Genomic DNA, 24,195 nt, shown 5'->3' on the forward strand with positions numbered 1-24,195 from the left:
GTGGTGTGATCCCCATTGGTAAACAGATTGTTTGAATTCTGTGTTTCCTATAAGGGCTAGTATTAGGAAATACTGCTTCAATTTGAATAATTTTTTGGGCTATCCAGAATAGAATTTGTTCACGTTTTGTGGGCATTTCACTCATGACTGCGTGTAAAGTCTGTGGAGTAATTTTTAGTGTATTCCCCTGTTGAGGGGTTTGATTTGGAATGGTTATAGGTGGTTGGACTGTGAAAGTCCACATGTCATATTGGACTAATTGTCTATACATTTTATACAAACTCTTGCAGTTGAGTAAGTAATTCCTCGTCTGACATCTCTTCAATGTCAGGATGTGGTGTGTAGCCGGCAAGAATCAGCCATGTTGCTCTTGGTCTACCTACTGGACCGAGCCTGGTAATGTTTTTTGTGATGTTTTAGGGCGCTTTTAAACCAGAGTTTATGCTCCTGGTAAGTTAGTGGAATTTCAATATCCTCGAAAGGAATTTATTCCTCAGGTGGTTCATCTTCTCTAAAGAAGTGAAACACTTTTGTTATTGGATTTGATTCTGGGAATAAAATTCATGAATAGAATACCTCTGTCTGAAAGGATTTGTGTGCCTCTATCACGAAAACTGCTCTACCACCCCTTGGTGTCAGGCCCTGTTGTATACGTTTTAGAGTGATGGCTCTCCTTAAGTTTGGAGGGATGTGTATAACACCCTCATCGATTTCATTAAAACCTGTGGAATTAAAAGCTGTTACGACTGAGTCAGCCGCAGCTACACCATTCACTGTGTTAGTATCCCCGTTAAGGGACATTGTTTGAAAAAAAAATGCAGAACAAGTTTCAAGGAAACAAAGATAAGTTGCACAATATTTTGGAATACTGTATCCTTCAATGTTGAATAAACCAAACAGCTAATATATAGGATTTTTGTCCCATTCAGCTTTGGTGGATACTTAACCCTACCCACTCCAGACTTCTTTGGAGTATATGAGATGGGGTCTCTGAGAAAAGCAGGACTTAGTAACTCAGTATCTAGCGTTAAATTAGTGCCTTAACAAACGTTGGGCGCCATATAGTGTAGTTACTATTTCCCTAATAGGCTCTTCGCTTTGGAATAATATACCCTATAGGTTTGGCATAGGATGAGGTCAGTATGCCCCTATCGAGTATATTAAACTTAATTACTTTGTGCCAGCTAGCTCAGAGACCACTAGAAACTCCTTGTGAACAAGAAGGGAGCAGTTTCTGGCAACGCATAAACATGACAACTTTGTTTCCCTTTAGAATCGGAACACTCTCAGAATTGTGGAAACAACATATAACAGTTTCACTCAGCTAATCGTGCATGCTTAGTTTCTTCAGAGTTACACAGAAAGAATAGACGGGCGTTTCAATAAAAGGATTTATTGAACAGTCCGGTTTCTCGTGTAACAGATATGAGCTGTTACAATCATAAGACAGTATGTGAGATATATTATGTACAGCTTAAGCAGTAGAAAGAAATAATACTGCGCTAGCATTATCTTTTAGCTAGGACACATATATTCATATACATAAATAACACAAGCTAAAAATGCGAGTACTCATAAGATGATTCTCAAACTAGTTCTACCCCAGTGTACCTAACCTAAGTGTAGTACAAGTTAAGAAGTAGGTGATGTATTCTATAGGAGGTCTAATAGTTAGATTGCTATAGTCTGGTATGCCATGAGTCCCTCCAGGCTCTAGTCATCCCCATACCTTTAGAATGAGAGAGGTGGGAATCTCTTTCCAGATCTCGAACTCTAACACCCCGCGAAGGGAGTCGGAACACTGGAAGCTGGATTCTCTGCGAGCAGGGATGACAGCGTCTCTTATCAGTGCATCAGGCCGGGACATGGGCTCCTCTAAAGTCGAGGTCTCCTCTAACTTGCTTGTGCAAGGGAAGGTATATTTATACCTGGTAGGGGCCTTGGAACGTTAGCATTGACGTGAAGACGGGCAGAGGAAGACGTCAGGAATGAACCCTTAAGGAATAGCGGTTCATGCATAATAAATGAGTTCTTGGAGAAATCAATAATCCTGGGCTAGGGAAACTCCCAAGAGCTTAAGGGTCTGGTTTCTAAGAACTCGTTGTGACGTTAGGGTGGATGGATGTAGGTGACCATGCCTGTATTTGGATAGCATGGCTAATGCCTAAATAAGGACTGGGATCTTATGTCTATATAAGGACAATGCGAATTGTGCCTATATAAGGACATGTTTTAGGAAAACTATATACGTACACCTTAAAGTGTAACACAACAGAATGAAAGGAACAAATAGAAAGAAATGAGTGAATAAAAACATTAAAGAGAGAGAAAACATGAACGGAGAAATGTTAGAAAACAGGAAAGCAAGAAAAAAGGAAAGGATAAATACAAAAATTGAAAGAAAGGAAGAAGGAATGAAAGAATGAAAGAAATAGGGAATGAAAGGAAAGAAGGTAGGAAGGAATGAAAGAAAGAGGGAATGAAAGAAAAGAAGGAAGGAAGGAAGGAATGAAAGAATTAAAGAAAAGGAAAGAAAGAAGGAAAGAGGAATGAACAAAAGAAAGAAAGCAAGACTGCAAGAAATACAGAAAGAAAGAAAGGAAAGAAAGAACCATTGGAAAATTTAGGCCAGAATAAAAGTGTTCTGTAGAACTGTCCAATTAGGAATTCATATATATATATATAAATGCTGTCACTCAAAGTGTAGTTATCAAGTGAATGATGTTGGCTTACCCTCCGCCCCATACTGTATGCTATAGTGGGAGGTAGCAAAATATGAATGACATACCAACAGGCCAATGGATGAAGAAAGCTGGCTGGGAGCCCCTTTAAATAATTAGATTGTACATATATTTATAACACCAGACCTAAAATGGAACATAATATAATTCAAGACTGAATTTAAGAAAAAATCAAATGGAAATAATTTGAGACTAAAGACAAAGCCCCAGTGAATATAATTATAGGCTGTGGAGAAATACCACGCAGCAGAATTTTAGATGGTGGAAAAAGGTGAAAGGAACATAATTGCAGATTAAAGACAACAAGAATACCTGGAAGATTAATTCATACACTAAGTTCAATTGCCAAGAAGATTTAATTGTATTTGCCATGAATCTAAAATCATTATAATGATTCAAACTTATAAAGCACTGCACTGTTAATAAGTATTCCCAGAAAGAAATGTATACTAAGGATGGGATGACAAGACGACAGAAGTATAGACCAAGGACCAAGCAAATAGAATTACAAATTAAGGACACAGAGCACGATAATAAGATTGTAGATTAATTACAATGATGAAGATGGTGAATCAGAGACTGGATATTAGGGGATGGACATTAAAGTTAGAGCAGCGAACAACTAGGTATAGTTGTATACTAAGACCCACCCTGGTCATTCAACCTTGCATCTTTCCTCATGCTGCTGTATGCAAAAAGGGCTATTTAGTGGCATTAAGGAACTCTACAGGTGATTACAAAATGAAACAACTTAGCCAATTACCATGAGGATAGCTTTGTAGATTAAGTGCAAACGCCAAGATGATAGAACTACTGTCTGAGGGCAGAGAGACCTAACACATAGGATTGTGAGAAGAAATTAAAAAACCATAAAGAAACAAATGCTGTCCAAGGACGAAAAACAAGAGCATACATTTTCAGAATACGCTGGAATTCAATAGCATAATACTGTAGACAGATGACAGATGGCTCAGATGGATGCTACTGTAGACTGAGGATAATGAGAAAGATTATAGCAATGTACATGGAAGACAAGAAACACAAGCATAGGACTGTACACTGTGGATTGGATACAGACTGGGGACAAGGTGAGCACGAACAAAAAGAAGATAGCTATATATATTGTAGATCATAAAACAACAGAGATAGGATTGCATACTGAGGACAGCAACACAGTTGAAAGATGCTCAGTCTGATCTGTGCCTGACTACGAGATATGTGGATACCTACTTTAAAGTTGTGATGCGTGTGCTCTCTTATTTTAAGGAAGTTTTGGTCTGATCCCTGGTTTAATAAAGAGAGTGTGAGACTGAGAAATTGATAAATATAAGGAGAGAATGACTCTCATAATCAATGGCCTTTTAATCAGTGTTTTGTTCTCCTTGTGCTGAGGGTGTTTGGTGGATCATAGAGATACAAACAGATTACTTGACATGGTAATTACTGAACAAGTGTTTCTCTCCTTAAAGCTTCTTCAGAATCACTGCAAGTAGTACTCCAAATACATACATAGATGCTCCTGCTGTGTTTACTGGTAAGTGTCCATATGTATCTCATATCAGTGCTGTGTCGCTACTCTGCATTTTGTTCGAATTTTGTGATGTATCATATATTTTTGCTTTGCTAAAGATAAAGGAAAGAAGACCCCTTATGAGGATGGTGACTCATACATGAATGTGGATCTGGGACAATTCGAAGAGGATCCCAAGAATCTCAGGAGGAAGAATATAGTGTCTGATGACTCCTTCAATGTCACCTCAGAAGGTGAGTGAGGCAGCCTGCATGCCAAATTAGCCAAATTACCCCTTCTGCACATATGAAGTCGTCATTCACTACATCAGACCTTGTCTTAACAGTAAGATTTGCTTCAACAGGCACAAGGCAACATCTCCAATAGAGACTGCCCCTGTGCTATGGTTAACTAGTCCTCCTCTTTAGACGTTATGAGCGGATCTAACTATAGCCTCTTAAACCAGCTTCATAGTCAGGATCCCATTGTGTATACCTTCTTTTTAGCAACAAACCTCTCCTTTACAGCCACAGTGTCATTTTTCACAGTAATAGGCTGATCTAACTATAGCTTCTGAAACCTGCTTTATAGTCAGGATCCCATTGTGTATACCTTCTTGTTACTCACAAACCTGTCATTTACAGCCACAGTAACATTTTCCACAGTAACAAGGTCCTCCTTTGTAGTCATAAGTGTAGGAATGTAGGATTTGCTTCTTATGGTTACCCCAACTTTTTGCTTGATGTCTCACTGTTTTTGACTAGTCTGACTGGGATCCTGCTAATCAGGACCTCAGTCTATCTGCTTTCTCCCTTAAATTGACATACCTGTACTTTGATACACTCCAGTTTGGATACTGGGGTACCCTTATTAGTCCCTAGTATATGGTTCGTCATGTACCCAGGGCATACGTACCCCAGAGGCCTCCCACGGGCTGAAGCATGTATTATGCCACCCATGAGAGGCCATGCAAAATGGAACTTGAGGTCTGCTACTGCAGCCTGTGTAGATGGTGCTTACACCACTTACTTTAGGTATAGGTCACTATATTTAATTGTCACTACACTTGAAACTTATAAGTCACCCCCATAGCTGGGCTTAACAATCAATTCTGAAGGCAGGGTTCTGGGTTTTATGTGAGAGGGTGGCCCTGCCTGAGCAGAGCCTCTCTGCAGCCTTCAGAGACCATTCTTCCGGGTTGTCTGCGACCCAGCCGGACACATTGGTAGAGGTGCATTATAACCTCGTAGTAAATGCTATCTCAAAAACGGCTGCAAAGAAACATATTGTGTTTGGTATCAAATACCTTGGAATCATACCTCTACACCAGTATCTGGTGTGGAAGGTATGGTTCCACCTTTCTGAAGCGAGCTTCGTGGGGTCACTGGTCTTACCGGTGCCAGTCTTCTCGACCCGGACAGAACAAAATGGATGCTGTCGACCAGAAACACATTTCTATCCTCCTGCTACTGAGCCAAGCTCGAGCAGAGGAAGGCAGCACAATAGGCATCCTGTCACAGGGAGGTGTGACCACCTCCTAGACAGGATTTAGTGTATTGGGGCTGGGTGGGAACACTCTGAGTGCCTGAAAGTCTGCACTTGGGCCACATTTGGTGTCCCTGTGCATAGTTCAGCTCAAACCAGTTCTGGGAGCTTTTGGCTCTTGCTCTGGTGCGAAACTTTACAAAGGACATGGGTGTAGCCACCCCTCTGTCCTGCCCCTCCCCTAGGAGGGTCCCCTGAATATGTCCAGCCCCCTTCCGTGAGTACAAAAGGTCTTACCTGGTTGTAAGACTTTAGATTTTACGTGGACAAGATTCTACAAGAAGAAATCACTGACCTTCAACCGTCTGGACACTCTGGACTTTGCTGAACCTCGACTGGGCTCGACTTTTGCCCCCTTTCTGTCCAAAGCTTAGTTTGTGCCTTTGCTCCATAGAGGCTCCATGCAGGACCTGTAGTGCACTTAAGACAACGGAGGAATCTCCCTTGGAGTGAAGGAATCACTCCCCTGCTTCGCAGGCACTAACCACAACTGACCGGACTGCTGGTCCTGAGCTCCTACAGACTACGAAGATTTCAGAAACACAGGAGGTGGGTTTCTGAAGGTCCCTGAGGTTGATCTGCCCTCTCACTAAGTTTGAGGCCACTATCCCTCGTGGGGGCTGCATAACCCAAACCCCTGTGCACGGCATCCATTTTCAGTTGTATATGCTTGGTGGCAATTCCTGAGCTTGTGCATTGGACTCCGTGTAGTCCTGACCTTGTGCAGTATTTGCACCAAAGAACTCCAGCCTCCTTGCACTGAGTGCTCCGTGGGCTGGTGCTTTGCAATCTTGCTCAAGGTCCCCTTGCAACTCCTGGTCATTCGGCCTGTGGGTCCTCCTGAGGGTCATATTGATTTCTCGTGGGCTTTCCTGTTTGCTCCAATTGTGCCCTGATTCCCCATTGCTTGGTCAGTCTCCTGGACCTTGCTGGTCTACACCGTAACCTGCTTGACTTTTCTGCATGGGTTGATTTTGCCAAGGCTTGTTGATGCTCCTGCCGGACACCGACCCCCCTCAGCCCTTGACATCCTTTGTGGGACAGCTCTCCTCCAGCTCCTGGTCATCCTTGGTGTCTCCTGGTCCTCATGGCTGCAGAGTCAAGCATCCCTTCTGAATTGGTCCGTCAGACTGCTCGCAAACACTCTGTGTCCTTTACAAGGGTCCGCAAACCCACCAAGTACAAACCAAGACGGTATTAAACCGTACCAAGACACAGCCCGTTGACTCGTGTCATTCAAGCAAGGCAGTTCATAAATTGCAGACAAGACAGTCCGAGGACTGCATCAAGACACAGCCCAAAGGCTTGTGCCGACAAAGAATGGCGCCATTTCCCCAAGAACCAAGTCACTCACCTGGTGCACTGAGGTTGAGTCAAGTTTTCTCCACTGCCGACTCTTTAGACCAAATGGTCAGCTCCAAGGTTTTGCCGTTCCAGGACCCCAGCCGGTGACCACTAGATGAAGATCTGCCCGATCGGAAGGGCAAAGCAGCTGCCAGAACCAAGCTTGGTCTTGAGTATAGGGGGCCCCAATCCGCCCAACCAACCAGACACCACCACAGCCCCTACAACCCGGTTACGGGTGAGATCAGTTTACCGTGTCCCTGTTCGGGTGTCAACTGAAGGACGGGGCCCTCTAGGGCCACGCAGGTTATATACAACCACCTGATATGCCTTGCCCAAAATGAAGAGTTGGTCAGACAGTAGAGAATACAACTCAGCATATACTCTGCAGGGGAGCCCAATCAGGCATTCACCCTAAGATGTCTGCCGAGGGGACTGATGCCCCAGAGGTACGCTATTACATAATAAACCCTTCTGGAGACTTTGGCCACGCCTCTAATGGAAAGTTACTGACTTGAGCCGGGCATGAACAAAGGAGGTATAGAGAGATGAGCTAACACCTGCCAGATGGGTGCACTATCAGTAGCCCAAGGCCACTGTGCCGAGTCTCAGCATCTCCTAACGTGGTAGCAGAGCTACACATTGTGATTGGAATGCAAAGAAAGAACATCAGTTCATTAGCAAGTCAGGTTACAGCCTTCAACAGGAGAGAGAAATAATAACATAGCATGTGTAAGTGCACAACGGGAAGGGGAATTTCAAACCTAACAGACCCTCCTTATAGCAAATGTGGCTAAAAGCTTTATTGCTATCCGGCAGGGTCTTTACAATTCCCTAAGTGGGAAGAGGAGAATTACATAGTCATTCATATTGCAAAACAATTTCAAAGCAAATGCGAGCACGAAAGAAACATTATTTAATACTCGAATATTCCCTCGTCTATCAGCATAAATGACTCAATTTCTTGCATCATCATGGGGGAGTAATTATTATCCTGTTTGGGCAGTGTAATGCTGGGGATGAGTTTACTCACTCAATATGTACAACAGGCTGGGAGAAAATGAATGCACAAACAACAGGTAAATATGACCCCTGCAATAGCTATCAGGACAAGAAATATCTTCCGACCCCATGAATTCAGCAGGCCCCAGAGCCACCCTGTAAGGGACCATTGTCTTGATGGATCTCTGAGGCGAGTTGGTGTAATTTCTGTATGGCAGAATATATAGTCGGGCACTGTCTGGTATGTAAACACAGCAACTGCTGCTGATGATGCGACATGCTCCACCCCTGTCAGCTAGACTGACATCTAAAACCATCCGATTTTGAAGCAAAACGAGTCCCATAGCTTGGAGCTCGACTGTAATCTTCAGTACACCAGCATTAGTGTTAATGACTCCCTCAACTACTCTGGCAAGGCAACGTATGGTGTGGCTATTAAACATGGGACCCCAGAACGGCACAATACTCTTCATTATATCAGTTAATTGATGTAGGGAGGTACCTGTTTTATCAATATCATCTGTATTAACAACTCTTTTAACTCGGTGCACGGAAAGATCCCTACGATGCAACCTATGGACTTTGTTGTAAGTGGACGGCTCAAGGTAAAGAGGAGGCAGAAGGAAAGAGAGATAACACCGGCCAGACCACCTCCTAGGGACCTAGGGAGCCAAGTTTAGGCTTGTTCCCCACAGATAAAATATACATTTGGAGGTGTCCGCAAGGGTGGACTACTAGTGTTATACAATTGATAGGTATAATTACAATCACTCTGTCCTACGGAAACATTCCCCGACCTTTGAACACAGAAACTAGCTGTTGCATTTATCACAGAAACGGGCATAGCTTTATCTTCAGTGATATTGCGCTCTTGGAAACATTTAAAATATTCAGTTACATTGAATCCTTGGAAGTCTAGTACTTCATTTTGTAACCATGTGACATTTCCGTGGACTGTGAAAACATTCAGACAGGCGTCAGGGTGTATGGTACCCTCCTTTCCATCTGCCCCAAGTGTATATCCTTGATGTACCACTATATAATCTAAAACTGCCTCATAGTCAGCCTGTGTCATTTTCATCGCATCCGCATAGTAATGCATATAAACCATAAATAGTAGTTGAAACCAAGCTTCACAGCTACCTAAATAGGACATGGGCAACAATATCAGTAGGTAATTTTTCTGCATAACTGAGGGGAGCAGTCCACACACCCAACACTTTGTGGCATTAATAGTACTATGTACTTGATGAAGTATGAGTGTAAGTTTGTCTATGTCTTTCTTTATGCGGGCCAATGTAATAAACAAGTGCCCAGCTGGGACCGGGGTAGTCCCTATCAAAGTATGCACAGGGTCTTTGTTCCTCAAAATACCAGACTACTCCAAATAAAGTTATTGTCACCAAGAGAATGAACACTACTACCACTATCCTACTTCCAGTAGACCAGCTAGACCACCCAGGACCATTCTGCTGCATCGGAGAATCCATTAGAGGCTGCTCCTCTCTCATGAGTTCACGACCAAACAGGTACATAGAAAATACTTTTAAGAATTGGAGCCACAAATACAACCAACCAGAGGGGTATTCTTCTTTCCTGTGTCCGTTATGAGCCTCACAGGCAGGTTCCCATTGTTCATCAAGTACTCCCACGGACGAGCTGCACAATCGCAACTCTTGCTGGAAAACAGTTGTGGCCCTTACTGAGAAACAAATCCTTCTTCTCTCAGTATAGGACAACTTCCCACCTGGGCAAATACCCTCAACAATCCTGTCCAGTGTCCAGGGCAGTGCACCAGTGTTCTTCACTATAGTCTAAAGTAAGCACCAGAGACACAGCACCTACACCCTAAGGTCAAGTCCTTCCCTAACTCCTGGATTGCCCTGCTAGTGCACTGTCCTTCCGTCCGGGTCGCAGATTGTACCTGGTGCACCCAGGCACTTCTCCATCTACAAACAGAGGCAAGAGTTCACATTCAGTTGGGCTTCGGGACTCAGATGATTGTACACCAGGGGCTGGAGCATCCGGGGCGGCCCTTATCTCAGGGGGAATTGCCTCGAATAAGGCCTCGTCACTCTCCTCTTCCATCTGCGCCCCTCTCATCAGAGAAAGGGACAAAGCGAGGCACCAGCTCACCTTCCTGATCTGGCATCGTATGGAAGCAGTAGGGGCTCCTTTTTGACGTGGGAAGCGTGCACCCAGTTTTTCCGACCTTCTAGCTTGACAGCCTTGCGGGTGGCCAGCAACACATGGATAGGTCCCTTCCACCTCGGCTCCAGGCAGGTTTTGCGCTGGAAATGTCGAACCATCACATAGTCCCCGGGCTGTGGTCGATCCCCGGGCCCCTCTGGTACTGGTTGCAGAGTGGTGTGTATCTGTTGGTGAACAAAAAGAAGGTCTTTAGGCAATTGGTACAGGTAGTCTAGCAAATGAGGGTGCTCTATCTCGGCGAAAGTTGGGGTCTTGAGACACCCCAGACATTAGCAGGGCGCCTGAAGACAACTTCGTAGGGTGACAGCCCTGTCCTAGAATGCGCTGTCACTCTCTTGGACAACAATGCTAAGGTCAACGCATCTGGCCATTGCAATACTGTACTTTCATGAATTTTTGCTAGCTTCAGCTTGAGAGTACCTTTGTACTTCTCAACAAGGCCTGCTGATTTTGGGTGGTTTGCTGCATGAAATTTCTGCATATTTTGCAAGCCCTTGCACACCAAATCAATGACTTTGGCATTGAAATGGCTCCAATTATCACTCCAGATCACACATGGCAATCCGTAGCGTGGGATGTTCTCTTTTAAAAGTGCCTTCGCAGTTGCCATGGCCATATTCTCCTTAGTGGGGTAAGCCTCAATCCATTTACTAAATGCACAAACTACCACTAGTACATATTTCAAATTATTTACTCATTCCATTTCGATAAAATCCATCTGGAGAACCTCGAAAGGGAAGGAAGGCGGTGCAGAATAACCAGCAGGTGTAGGGGTGCCCCTCCCAGGATTGTGTTTTAGACAGATAATACAGTGTTTTACTAAGCGCGTGGCAACATTAGGGATATTATCATTCTGCCATATTGGGTCTAGTAGCTTGCATATTCCTTTGGCACTAATGTGCGCCGGGCCATGGGCCATCGTGACTACAGGGAGAACAAAAGCATTAGGCAACAACCATCTCTGCTTTCCTGACAAGTCAGTCCAACACCCATCCTCGTCCAAACGTCCTGTCCTCTCCTCCCACATTACCAGTTTATCTACAGTCACTTCTCTATATATTTCCTTCACACTTTCCACTGTATTCTTGAACATTCCATTGCCTGGAACCCATCTAGCAGGACCTGCCACAAACATCTTGTTCATCTTTGATCTAGCTGTCTCCTTGGTTGTTTACTGTGCAAACGCATTACCCCTCCCAACATCATCCGTGATTGCTTTATGGTCACTGCATTTTATTATAGTCAGCTTATCAGGAAGTGTCAATGCTGATAACAATCTAAGTATAAGTGGACCATGCTGTATTCTCTTCCCGTGCTTAAAATTATGGGCCACCCCGAACGCAAACTGGCTGTCAGTGTAGTCATTAACAGCCAGTCCCTCACTCAATTCACAGGCCCTTAAGAGTGCGACCAACTCTGCAGCTTGGGCCGTCTGGTATGGAATGCGAGATGTCTCAACTACATGGTGATTGAGTAGGCTGCAGTAGTAGCGCCATGCGGCAATTTAAAACAAGTGCCATCGACATATAGTTCCCCTTGGGGGTCAGATAAGGGAACATCAGTCCGGTCTACCTGTCCCTTCGTTTCCTCTGTGAGAAGTTGGCCTGCTATATGCTGTCCACTATTTATAGTGGGGACCTTGTATCAGTCCAAACAACTCCTTATTGGTTATAGGTTAAAGACAACCTTTATTGAAAGCTATCCTAGTGGTAGCTATGGAGAGCAGGCTTCAGGCTAAGTCTTGAAGGAATGTAAAGCAGCTTGTTTTACCATTCTACAATCTCTTGAGTCACTAAATGAAAGATATCCACACCAGGTATATATTTAAAATGTATGTATTTATTACTAAACACAACCTCCTAGTCTCTTTATGAGACTAGAGGTCAAAACACATAAGTTACACTTCAATAATCACAGTAAAATAGCACAAATACACGTCAGGCCCTAGGGGCGAGCCAAACCATATACTAAAATAGTGGTATAAGAACCACAAATTAACTAGACACAAGGCCTAGAGCCTGTAGAATCACTGGGACCCCAAGGAACCACCCAAGGTAATGAAACAGGGGACACCTGGGTTCCATGTGCAGTGTGTGAACACAGCCGCGAGCTCCCGTTAGCTTAGGTGTCTTTTGGTGTTGCGTCGCGTCGTCGATTTCAATGGGAGCTGGCGGAGAAGTGCTGCTGCCGTGAAGATGCGAAGTGTCCGAAGAGATCCAAGCCTGGATCGAAGATGAGAAGAACCTGAAAGCAGAGGGGATAGAGTCTGGGTCACTAGCCAGTGACCAGGAAGGCGATGAGCAGATGCCCACCGATGTCGGGTGATTTCAGGTGAAAGAGGTGAAGCTTGACTCTTCAGCCACGAGGACCAGTAGGCGTCGAGGACGACCAGGAGCTGGATTCGAGCTATCCCACGAAGGATGTAGAGTGCTGCAGCGTCGGTGCGGATTGGACACAACAAGCCTTGGCAACTGCAACCCACGCAGAAACGAGAAAGATGCTTCGGTGCAGACCAGCAAGGTCTGGAGGACTCACCACTTGGTTGGGAGTCAGGGCACGTCTTGAGCAACCAGGGAAGCCCAAGGAAATTCAAAGTTACCCCCTCAGGGACCCACCAGTCAATGGACCAGGGATTGCGAAGGGACCTCGAGACGAAACACAAAATGGCAGCCCACGGGTCACTCGGAATGACCAGGCTGACAATCTTCAATGGATTCAGTGCTCGAGGAGGGGATTACAAGTCAGCCCAAGCACGACTTCAAGAGATGTTGAGAAGTCAATGCACTTGCAGAAATGCACGGTGACCAGGAGTTCCGGTTCAATGCTACTCACGAGGGCTGCCTGTCTCAGCTTTGCTGGGGACTCGGGTCGGCCTCTGAGATGTCTGGAAATCCTCTTCCTGGGCTGCAAATACTTCGGAGTCCGGCGGGAGCTTCGATGATGCAGATCGGGAAATTGCTTCTTTGGTGCCTGCCAAGCAGGGGAGTCACTCCTTGACCCCAAGGGAGATTTCTTCAGTCCTCTGGTCTTGAGCAGAGCGTCAAAGGTCCAGGATCCAGCTTCAGAGTTCTGTCCAGGGTAATCTAAAGTCCTAAGGACTGGGGTCCCATACTTCTACTAAGGTAGGGGGTTGGACATACTCTGGGGACCCACCTATGGGAGGGTTTGGAAAGAGGGGTGGCTACACCCATTTACTTTGTCCAGTTTCACGCCAGAGCAGGGTCTGGAAGCCCCTGAACTGGTATGAGCTGGACTATGCACAGGGACACCAAATGTGCCCCCAGTGCAGGACTTCAAAGCACTCTGAGAGTGCTTCCACCCAGCCCCAATACACATAATCCTGTCTGGGAGGTGGTTACACCTCCCTGTGACAGGAAACCTATTATCCAGGCTCCCCCTGCCGGAGATTCAGCCAGCAGCAGGAGGCCTGTCCCGTGTCTGTGGCTGCAGCATCTATTTTGTGATGCCAGGGCTCTGTTAAGTTTCTACTGAGTATACCAGTGCTGTCATGTCTCTCCCTCTCGAAGGGTGGGATCATACTCCCACACAAGTTACTGGTGTGGGGGTATGATTCCAAGGTGTTTGACACCAAACACAACATATTTCCGTGCAGCCAATCCAAAGTTAGCATTTACCGTTTGGTTATAATGCACTTAAGAGTAAATGGTCAAGCTGCACTACAAACAGCATCAGAGAAGGGTCTCTGAATGCTGCAGAAAGGCTCTGCTCATGCAGGGGCACCCTCTCACATAAGAACCAAGCACTCTGCCTTCAAGATTGATAAGGCCTGCCATAGGAGTGACTTATAGGTTTATATGTGTGTATATATATATATATATAGTGATATAGGTAACCTATATCACAGTAAGGGGTGCATGTGCCACCTTACCCAGGCTGCAATAGCAGACCTGTGGTGTCATTTGGGGTGGCATAATACATGCTTCAGCCCCTGGTAGGCCTCTGGGGTACCTATGCCCTGGGTACATAGTATACCATATACTAGGGACTTATAAGGGCACCTCAGATCCAATCTTTATTATTTTTTTTTTTTTGGTTTCCTCATATACCGTTGTGGAATTCTTGAAGGGAGCTTAGGCAACTCAAACTGAAAAGGTCAATCCTACCCGGCCCTGATGTTAAGTGACCAAATTCAGAAGGAGCCATGCCTAATCCGTCAAATTGCCACTGCTTTCCCAATCCACTCCTTTTCACGCCGTAACTGACTCCCTGCGTTACTAGGGAGATTTAGGAACCGACAGGGCCCAGGATAAATCATAGGAAGACCAAATTACCTTTACCTGTCTTGCCATGCTACCAGGGGCTTCCAAATTGTATCCAAACTTGTGGGATCGCATGCCATATCTGACCTACTGGTAAAAATAACATGTTTAAGGCAATTTGAAAAGGAAGGAGGTATTGGATCCTTCCAGGCTCTGCATATTTCACGCCTGGCAAGGAGTATGACATAAAAAATAAACCTTGTGTTGAGATCATCAGTATTATAAGTTACTCCTAGCCCGGAAAGAATAGTGCTAGTTGTTATTACCATTGGTATCTGGAGCACATCCCCCAGAAAGCCCTGTACTGAATCCCAGTAATTTTTTATTTCTGGGCAAACAGCCAGCATATGCACATCATCTGCGGCCAGGAATCTACATCTTGGGCAATGATATTCTAGATTAACAAATTTGATAAGTTTCTTTGGGGATATATATGCCCTATACATAGTGTACAGATGGTTCCGTTTTAATGTGGCCGGCTTCACTACAGCATGCAAAATAGTAAATGAGTCGATCCAAATATCCACCGAGTCTGCACTCTCTGATACTAGTATATTATTCCATAGCTTTTGTATCTCTGATTCAGAGATGTTCTCGGCTTCTAGCATGGCTGTGTACCAGTATGAAATTTGATTTTTCCACTTATTCTTCCTGTGTACTAGATCAAATTTTGGATTAGGATTATTGAGATTCCAGGGCTTAGTTAACCACCATCTGGACAGCTGATGATATTTAAACCTAGTAAGTGTACCCCCGGTAAGACCAGATATTACCTCCCAGCTAAGAAGCTGCGAATCAACCTGGAGATCTCCCCAACACTCAATCCCCGCTACCCTGAGGGGGCGAGATAGTAGGTCATCGAGGCAGGCCGGTGTTCCTGGAGAGTCCCAGATTGGAGCCTGCACTGAGTAATAGGGAATATCAAGCTTCTGCCTCACAAAAACCCAATTTCTAATAGCTGTCCCCAAGATCTTTAGTCTTATTTTTTTTTTAAATTTTGGGTCTCCAAATTTAAAAAGAAAATGTGATTGGCCCTGTGGTACATCTCATAGCAGCGCTTGAAATAATAAACCTAACGATGTTGCCTCAATCTCCCCCGCCAGCGGTCTAAAGTTTTTAAAATGGAAAGCATGGCAATACACCAATAAATCAGGGAAGGCCAAACCTCCTGTTTTTAAAGCTCTCCTGAGCTTCTTCCATGCTACCCTTGGCGATTTTGAATTCCAGATAAAGGAACCCAGTTTCCCTTGTAGCTTTTTGATAGATGCAGTATTAAAAGATAAGGGGATGGAATTGAATAGGAAAGTAAGTTTAGGAAGGATGATCATCTTAATTAGATTGACCCTCCCAAAGATGTTTAAAGGGAGTGATGACCATCTTTGTAGTAAAGCACAAACCTCCTTAGATACCTTATACATGTTAGTTTTAGTGATGTCCTCCATTTTATGGGTCAAAACGACCCCCTGGTACCTCATTTTTAACTTGGCTCCCGCCGTACTAACCTCTTGGTTCCATTCCATGATTTCAGTTTTATCTTTATTAATGGAATAACCGGAGACCTCCCCGAATTCTTCAGCTAAAGCTTTCATTCTGGGCAGGGCGACCCCTGGGTTTGAAGTGAACATAAGAAGGTCGTCTGCATATAATGCAAATTTTAATTCTAAATCAAAAATCCTAAAGGGTTTAAATGCTAAATCAGATCTGAGTAAACAAACAAAGGGCTCAATATACAAATCAAACAATAAAGGTGACAGCGGACAGCCCTGCCTGGTCCCACGAGCAATTGGTACCCAGTTAGTTAAAAGACCGTTGATCAATATCTTTGCCCGTGGGGAATGGTAAAGAGACCTCCTAGCAATTATGAACTTGTTTGGAAAGCCGAAGGCATCCAAAACCTTCCATAAATATAGCCAATCTACCTGATCAAACGCCTTGGCGGCATCCACTGCCACCAGGGTCAGTGGAAGCCTCTTACTGATGGCGACATCTATCGCTGCAATAGCCTGAAATGTCAGTTCATTTAGCTGTCTTTCTCGGATGAAGCCCCTTTGGTCCTGATGGATGATTTTCTTTACCGTACTGGCCAGTCTGGCTGCGAGCACACCAGCAAAAACCTTGTAGTCTGTATTTAACAGCGAGACTGGCCTATAGGATTCTATCATTAGTGGATACTTATTTGGTTTCAGGATTAAGGTTACAGTAGCCTCTGCCCATGAATCGGGAGCATTCCCCCCCTCTGCAAAGATTTTATTACATAGAATTGTAAGGACAGGTTCTATTTGGTCTATAATTATCCTATAGATTTCCACAGGGAGACCGTCGGGCCCAGCTGCCTTACCAATAGCCATTCTCATCAGCTGAGCTCTGACCTCACCTTCTGTTATGTCCGACGCAAGGAAGCTATAGCTCTCTTCAGCCAGACATGGAAGCTGTATCTTACTTAGCCAGTTTTCTAATAGAGGAGGGGATTGGTTTATTTTAGCAGTGTACAGCGTTTTGAAGAAAGATTCCACCTCCTCCCTAATTTGCTCATCGTCGCTTGTGACAATACCCGAGCTTCCCCGGATTAGACTAGTGATCAAATTTCTATTTCTGTCCATCCGAGATTTCCAGGCAAGGAGGCGACCACATTTCTCCCCATATGAAAAATTTTGAAGTTTGCTGGCGTCCCATTTACATTTGAGGACCTTATCCAAGCCCGCTTGATAATCTGCTCACAGGCCATCTAATTCCTTTTGCAGGAGAGGTTTCATGCTGGATTGATTGGCGGAGGCTACTTGGAGTTCCAGCTCTTTCGATTTGATTTTACGAAGCTCTTCTTCCTTCTTCTCTTTACTCATCTTGTTCCTCCTGAATGACAAAGAGGTCAGCATACCACGCAAAAAAGCTTTAAATGTTTCCCAGACCACTTGTTGGGTGGCTGAGCCTGTGTTGTTATTAAAGAAGTCCTCAGTCAGAATTATCAGTTCCATTTTTGCCCCATCCTCTAGTAGCATAGATCTATCTAGAGTCCATCTCCTTTGTATTTCTTTTACTTTGAGAATAATGATTAACTCCACTGTTGAGTGGTCCGACAGGATAGCTGGGGTATATTCGATAGTGTCAACGGCTGCAAGTAACACCTGATCAATAAGGAAAAAATCTATCCTAGAATGGTGGCCATGTCTACGGCTATAAAAAGAGAAGTCCCTCTTTGTGCTGTTTCTAACTCTCCAGACATCCCTAAGATTATAATCTTTAACTATGTTTTTGAGCTCTCTCCGGGATTTCACTGGGGGTGTAAATTTGACCCTCGATGTTCGATCCAACTTGTCATCCAAAATCAAATTGAAATCGCCTCCTAAGATAACTGGCCCTGTGTGATCTAAAAGTTGTTCTAAGCTTCAGGAGTGCCCCTGGAAGATCTTGATTAGGGCCATAATAAACAGCACATACAAAAGGAATACTCTGACATTGTAGAGATGCCACCAGCCACCTTCCTGACTGATCAGTATCATATTTCACAACCTTAATCCCTGCATTAGCTCTGATCAATATTGCTACCCCTCTAGTGCTCCCATTCTGATCTGAACATAGGACTTCTTGTATCCACCTAGCCCTTCCCAGTCCGGACTCACACTCCCTTCTCTCTAAATGGGTCTCTTCCAATAAACAAACCTGAGCCCCTGTCTTAAATAAATATTCCTTAACCCTTAAGAGTTTCCTCCTGTCTCTTAGGCCATTCACATTCCAGCTAATAAACTTAATTTTGTTATTCATATTAACCATTCAACCTACCTTCACAGGCCCTGCTCCCTTCCATATTCAGTATATTCATTACTGTGTATATGAGATTGTTTACCCCTTTTACCCCTGCCACCCTACAAGCCACCCACCCCCCCTGAGGAACCCCTCCCATACCTAGTCTGGCGATCTTGTCGCCTGTGGGGGCTCCCGTGGTCTGACCTAGATCCCTCCCGTCGGTTACTTAAAAAAGAAAAAAACAAAAACAAAAAAGCGGACTCCTGTATATAAACCAGGTTTCTTATCATGTCTTCTAACTAGTGAAAAGAAAAACCCTTATCCCTTCCTTTTTTTTTTTTCTTCCCTTCCCCTCCTTCCCCTTCCCTCCCTCTCCTTCTTCTCTCCCTTTCTTCTATCTTTTCTTTCCTTCCCTTCTTATATATATATATATATTTTTTTTTTATATATATTTTATATTTTAAGTACTCTTTATCCTCTGTTTCCCCTCCGTTCCCCCTCCTAAATACTCCCAGTAACCATCTGCTACCCCGTTTCATCAAATTTCCTACTTCTCTACATTTAGATCAATTATTTTTGTTTAGTTTCCATTAGGGAGTTCTACTAAGAATTCTCTTTTGTTAAAGTTATGAAGGAGTCAACTTCATGCGGGGATAGAAAGTTATGCGTCTTGTTCTTCCAAACAACTTTTAGAAATGCAGGGAATTTCATTTGAACCTGGGCACCCAGGCTCCTCAGGTCGGGCATTCTATTTCCCAGCTCCCACTGCCTTTGTGCTGTGGCCTTTCCTACATCTGACCTAATCAGGTATTTGATAGAGTCTATCTGGAGGGTTGTATCAGATAGTGCTCTACTCAAAATTAGCTCCTTTACTGTATAGGTGAGGAAATTCACCAGGATTTTCCTGGGTGCCTTCCTATCTTTGTGAAGCCTATAAGGGTCTCTGTGGGCTCTTTGAATTTCGGCCTCAAGGTCTATATCCGGCCTGTCTTTTAGTACTCCATCTCTAAGCAGGTTGCAAATGAATAATTTAACATCCCCTTTCTCGACTCCCTCAGGAATCTTTAGAAATTTGAGATTGTTCCTTCTCGAATGTATCTCGAGTCTCTCAATGTCCATTTGGAGATTTTTGTTTTGCAATCTGAGGGCCTCTAGATCCCTCTCGTGTCGCTGGGAGGCCCCTGTAAGCAGGGACACATCTTCTTCCAGTACGCCAGTTCGCTTAGACACATCATCCAACTTAGCCTCTAAATTAGCACATTGTTCGTGAATGTTTTTCTGATTTGCCTCAGAAATTGCAAATTTGGATAACAAATCCTCCCTCATACTTAGTAATAAGGACTCTAATTGAGAGAGCCTAGGACCAGCAGAGGTATCCATAGTCAACTGCGGGGCTCCCCCATCAACTGGTGGAGCCTTTTGTGTTTCTAAATCACAATGTAAGACAGAATATCTGTTGTTTAGAGGTAAACCCCCTTTGGTCGAGGCAGCCGCAGCAGGGGGTTGTGCAATAGAAATTGAGCCCCTCAATGGTTGGGCCGGGAGTTGTATCGGATTCGGAACACTCTTTAGTGTTAGTTTTGATGCAGACTTAGATAGAGAAGATAGAGGAGGTGAGCTGCCTCCCTTAGAATCCACGGCCTGCTCCAAAATTTTAAAATAGGATTTCAAGGAGGGGGTCGGTTTACCTCGGAGGGGCAGATTCTTAGGAAGCCTCTGATTAGGTTCGCCCGCCCCCCCTTTTGAGCTTTTCACCTTCTTTTCCTTCCCCCACCCCTTCGGGGTGGAAGCGACAGTTCCAGACCCTGTCTCTGTTTCAGACCAGACTCCTACCGCCTGGAAAACCCACCTTATGGAGCTCCGAATGTGACCTGAGCTGGTACCTGTTCCTAGCGCCCCCTGCTCTGGGAGCAGCTGGGGCTTTAGAAGCCGGGGGGTTGGGTCCTGATTCCTTGCTGCTTCTCTCTGTTAAAGGAGTGAAACCCCCTAATGATTCAGGGTGAGCTGTATGTAGTGAGCTAGAAAATTGAGAAATGTCCGAGCTCATTCCCTTCCGTGATCCCGGTTGCAGGAAGGCAGGGGCTGGCTTCACGAACGGAGGTTCAATAGATAGTTCAATAGCCAGTTCACCTAGCTGTTGTCCGATATCCGAATAACCGCCCCCCCAATCTTAGTGGGCCTAAAAGAACATGCTCCAGAAAACTTGCGGAACCCGACCCTCGCTAGTACCAGCCTGACACCATGCCAGAGCCTAGCGCGCCCAAAAAGCCAATTCTCGTGCTTCAATTCAAGTTCCTTTGCAAGTATTTGTGGTCGCTGATTTGTTTGTATTTGTAGCTCAATTTTAAGCTGGCAGTGCCGATACCCTCACAAGCACCACACCCCCCCCAACACTCTCACCGCTGTTTCAGGGAGCTCGGCGGTTTCCAGGATCACCATCAGAGCTAAGTATTCCCAGCGCCTCCCGTAGTCCTAGTGCAAGAACATTCACTCCTTCGCTCCTTCACGCCGGTAGGACGGCTGGGAGGCTGGGAGGCAGGCAGGCAACGCAGGTGGGGCCAGGCGGGACCAGCCGTAGCACAACAGGAATGGAGCAGGTCCGTCGTGTGGGGAGGAAGGTACGGGGAGAAAGAAAGGAAAAACGCCAAAAGTTCAGAAAAAAGATTGTGCGTTTAAGGGGGTCATAATCACCCGCTCACCGTGTAAGATGCCACTGTCGTCCGCATAAGATCTGCATTTCACCTCGGGAGATCACCGGTCAGATTGGAGCTCCCAGCGGACGGCGTCAGCCCTCCGCCATGTTCCTCCGATCAGCTGACCAGCCGGTTTCTCCAATCCGGTGATTACAGAGGGGCCCCAATCCAATCTGAACTGTACCTAAAGTACATGGAATCATTTTAGAGAGGAAGCAGCTAGGCTGGGGCCCTGAATAGCAGGGTCCCAGCCAGACTAAAGTCGAAAACAAGTGAAACACCAGCAAAAAGTGGGGGTAAACATGTGAAGCAGATCCTACTCTCCTACACAACCCCCCCCCCCCAAATGCAGGGACATTAAACTAACCTTGACCAGTTGAGTCTTCGTGTTCTAAGTGGAAATATCTGGAGAGTCCACCTGCATTGGCATGGTTACTCCCAGGTCTATGTTCCACTGTATAGTCATCCCCTGTAGGGAAATGGACCACTTGAGCAATTTGAGATTTTCACCCTTCATCTGTTTTAGCTAAAAGAGGTGCTTATGGTCTGTCTGGACAATGAAGTGAGTACCAAATAAGTATGGGCTCAACTTCTTCAGAGCCCAAACCACAGCAAAGGCCTCCCTCTCAATGGCTGACCAACGTTTCTCTCTGGGGGTCAACCTTCTGCTTATGAAAGCTACTGGTTGATCCTGACCTTCATCATTCAACTGTGACAGTACAGCCCCTACACCCAACTCAGATGCATCTGTCTGGACAATGAACTTTTTGTAGTAGTGAGGACTTTGCAGAATGGGAGCAGTGCACATGGCCTGCTTCAGGTCATCAAATGCCTTTTGACAGCTAGCTGTCCACTGAACCTTTTTGGTCATTTTTTTGGAGGGGTGTCACTATTGATCCATACCCCTTGACAAATCTTCTATAGTACCCAGTCAGGCCTAAGAAGGCTCTCACTTGAGTCTTGGTAGTGGGAGCAAGCCAGTCCAATATGGTCTGGATTGTGCTCTGCAATGGTTGAACCTGGCCTCCACCTACAAGGTGGCCCAGGTACACAACCTGACTCTGCCCTATCTGGCACTTAGTAGCCTTGATAGTTAGGCCTGCTTTTTGCAGGGCCTCTAAAACATACCTCAGGTGGACCAGGTGATCCTCCCAGGTGGAGCGAAAGACAGCAATATCCTCTAGATATGCTGCACTATAGTCTTCCAGGTGTGTAAGGACTTGCTTCGTCAACTTTTGGAAAGTGGCAGGTGCATTCTTCAAACCAAAGGGCATTACCACAAATTGATAGTGCCAGGACTACTGGGCTAGCCCAAGGGCTAACTGAGGGTTCAATAGCTCCCAAATCCAACATCTTTTTGACTTCTTTCCTTATACAGTCCCTGACATGGTCAGTTTGCCTGTAGATCTTATTCTTCACAGGCAGACTGTCCCCAGTGTCCACTTCATGAGTGCACCAGGTGGTCTGACTTGGAGTCAGAGAAAACATATGTCTGAACTGGCTGAGAAGTTTTTGGCAGTCAGTTTGCTGCTGGGCACTGAGGCTGCCTGCCAAGGCTACACCATCAACTGACCCATCATCAGGGTTCTGAGAAAGCAGGTCAGGGAGTGGGTCACTCTCTTCCTCCTGTCCTTCATCAGTAGCCATGAGAAAGCCCATGTTTGCCCTGTCAACATATGGTTTTAGTCTGTTGAAATGAAGTACCCTGTGGGGACTCCTAGGGGTTCCAAGGTCTGCCAAGTAGGTGACCTCCCCTTTCTGTTCAACAATTGTCCTGGAGGGCTGCTGGGGCCACAGGCTCCAACACCCACACTTTCTGTCCTGGCTGGTAGACAGTCAGTACAGCCTTTTGGTCATGCCAGACTTTTTGTAATTCCTGGCTAGCTCAAGGTTTTTGGTTGCCTTTTTCCAATACTCAGCCATCCTGGAGCGGAGACCAAGTACATAGTCCACTATGTCCTGTTTGGGGGGCTTGAGAGGTAACTCCCATCCTTCCTTAACCAGACACAATGAACCCCTGACAGGGTGACCAAACGAAAGTTCAAAAGGGCTGTAGCCAACCCCCTTTTGAGGCACCTCCCTGTATGCAAATAAAAGGCAGGGCAAGAGTATGTTCCATCTTCGCCTAAGCTTTTCTGGAAGTCCTTTAACATGCCCTTTAAGGTTTTGTTGAACCTTTCAACTAAACCATTGCATTGTGGGTGACAGGGTGAGGTGATCTTGTAGTTCACTCCACACTCCTTCCACATAGCAGTCAAGTAACTAGACATGAAGTTTGTTTTCCCTGTCAGACACTACCTCCTTAGGAAAGCATACTCTTGAGAATACACTCAAGAGATCTCTTGATACCACAGGAGCTGTAGTGGTCCTTAGGGGAATTGCTTCTGGGTACCTGGTTATATATAATAGGAGGAACAATGGGCTATTTTGAACAGGTCCAGCACACGAGGCCCAATCATAAGTCTAGGTATAGAGATGTATGCTGTTCCTAAGGGGTGTGATTAAACAAAGAGAGGCCTACAATGGACTGTTAGTCAGTAAAGTCAGGAAGAATTTCCTCCTTCAGGAAAAAGACCCTCACACATCCAGCCAGCTAGATGTCATGCTTCATCATCAGGTCTGCTCCAAATCGGGGCGGCGCTGCAATCCCCGATCGGCGCCCTTATCGGGGCCTTTTGATGGAGATCTTTATTCCTTTAATGCCGGTTGGTGTAGTGCGGGTGAGGGCCTTAAGTGTAGTGTGCTCCAAAGAAAATTTAAAACAAGTAGTAGGGGCCCAAAATAACACAAGTTTAATAAGCAGGGTCCCACTCTTGACTAAAACCAAAAAGTGCGCCTCCCTGAAGTAAGGTAGTTAGGACGGCGCTACAAAGGTCAACATGTTTCTTGCACTGGTTAGTTTAACCGCAATTCATCAGGACCAAGAAATAGAATTTCACACACTTACTGGTAGTGATAGCACCAACTATAGCACTTACCACTGTTACAGCACCCTAATAAGTGGTTACTTATGTTGAAGAACAACCTAAATGCACCTGAAAGAGAGAAATAACAAACAAACAGGCACACAATAAAAAAGCAACATTTTATAACAGGTTAAAGGTTGTAAGCCTCATGTACTATAAACA

The 24,195-nt window shown here is 45.1% G+C and overlaps 1 protein-coding gene across 4 annotated transcripts in view; it reads left to right on the plus strand.

The window, feature by feature from the left end:
• Positions 1 to 24,195, plus strand: part of LOC146811957 (uncharacterized) — a 1,438,216-nt gene that overhangs the window by 532,737 nt on the left and 881,284 nt on the right. For all 4 annotated transcript variants that reach the window (XM_085618932.1, XM_085618933.1, XM_085618934.1 and 1 more), the window contains exons 6-7: positions 4,211 to 4,275; positions 4,371 to 4,505. In XM_085618932.1, coding sequence (XP_085475058.1) covers positions 4,211 to 4,275; positions 4,371 to 4,505 — 200 coding nt within the window. The remainder of the gene's footprint in view (positions 1 to 4,210; positions 4,276 to 4,370; positions 4,506 to 24,195) is intronic.

This window comes from Triturus cristatus, chromosome 7 (assembly GCF_964204655.1).
Source record: "Triturus cristatus chromosome 7, aTriCri1.1, whole genome shotgun sequence".
NCBI classification, from domain to species: Eukaryota; Metazoa; Chordata; class Amphibia; order Caudata; family Salamandridae; genus Triturus; species Triturus cristatus.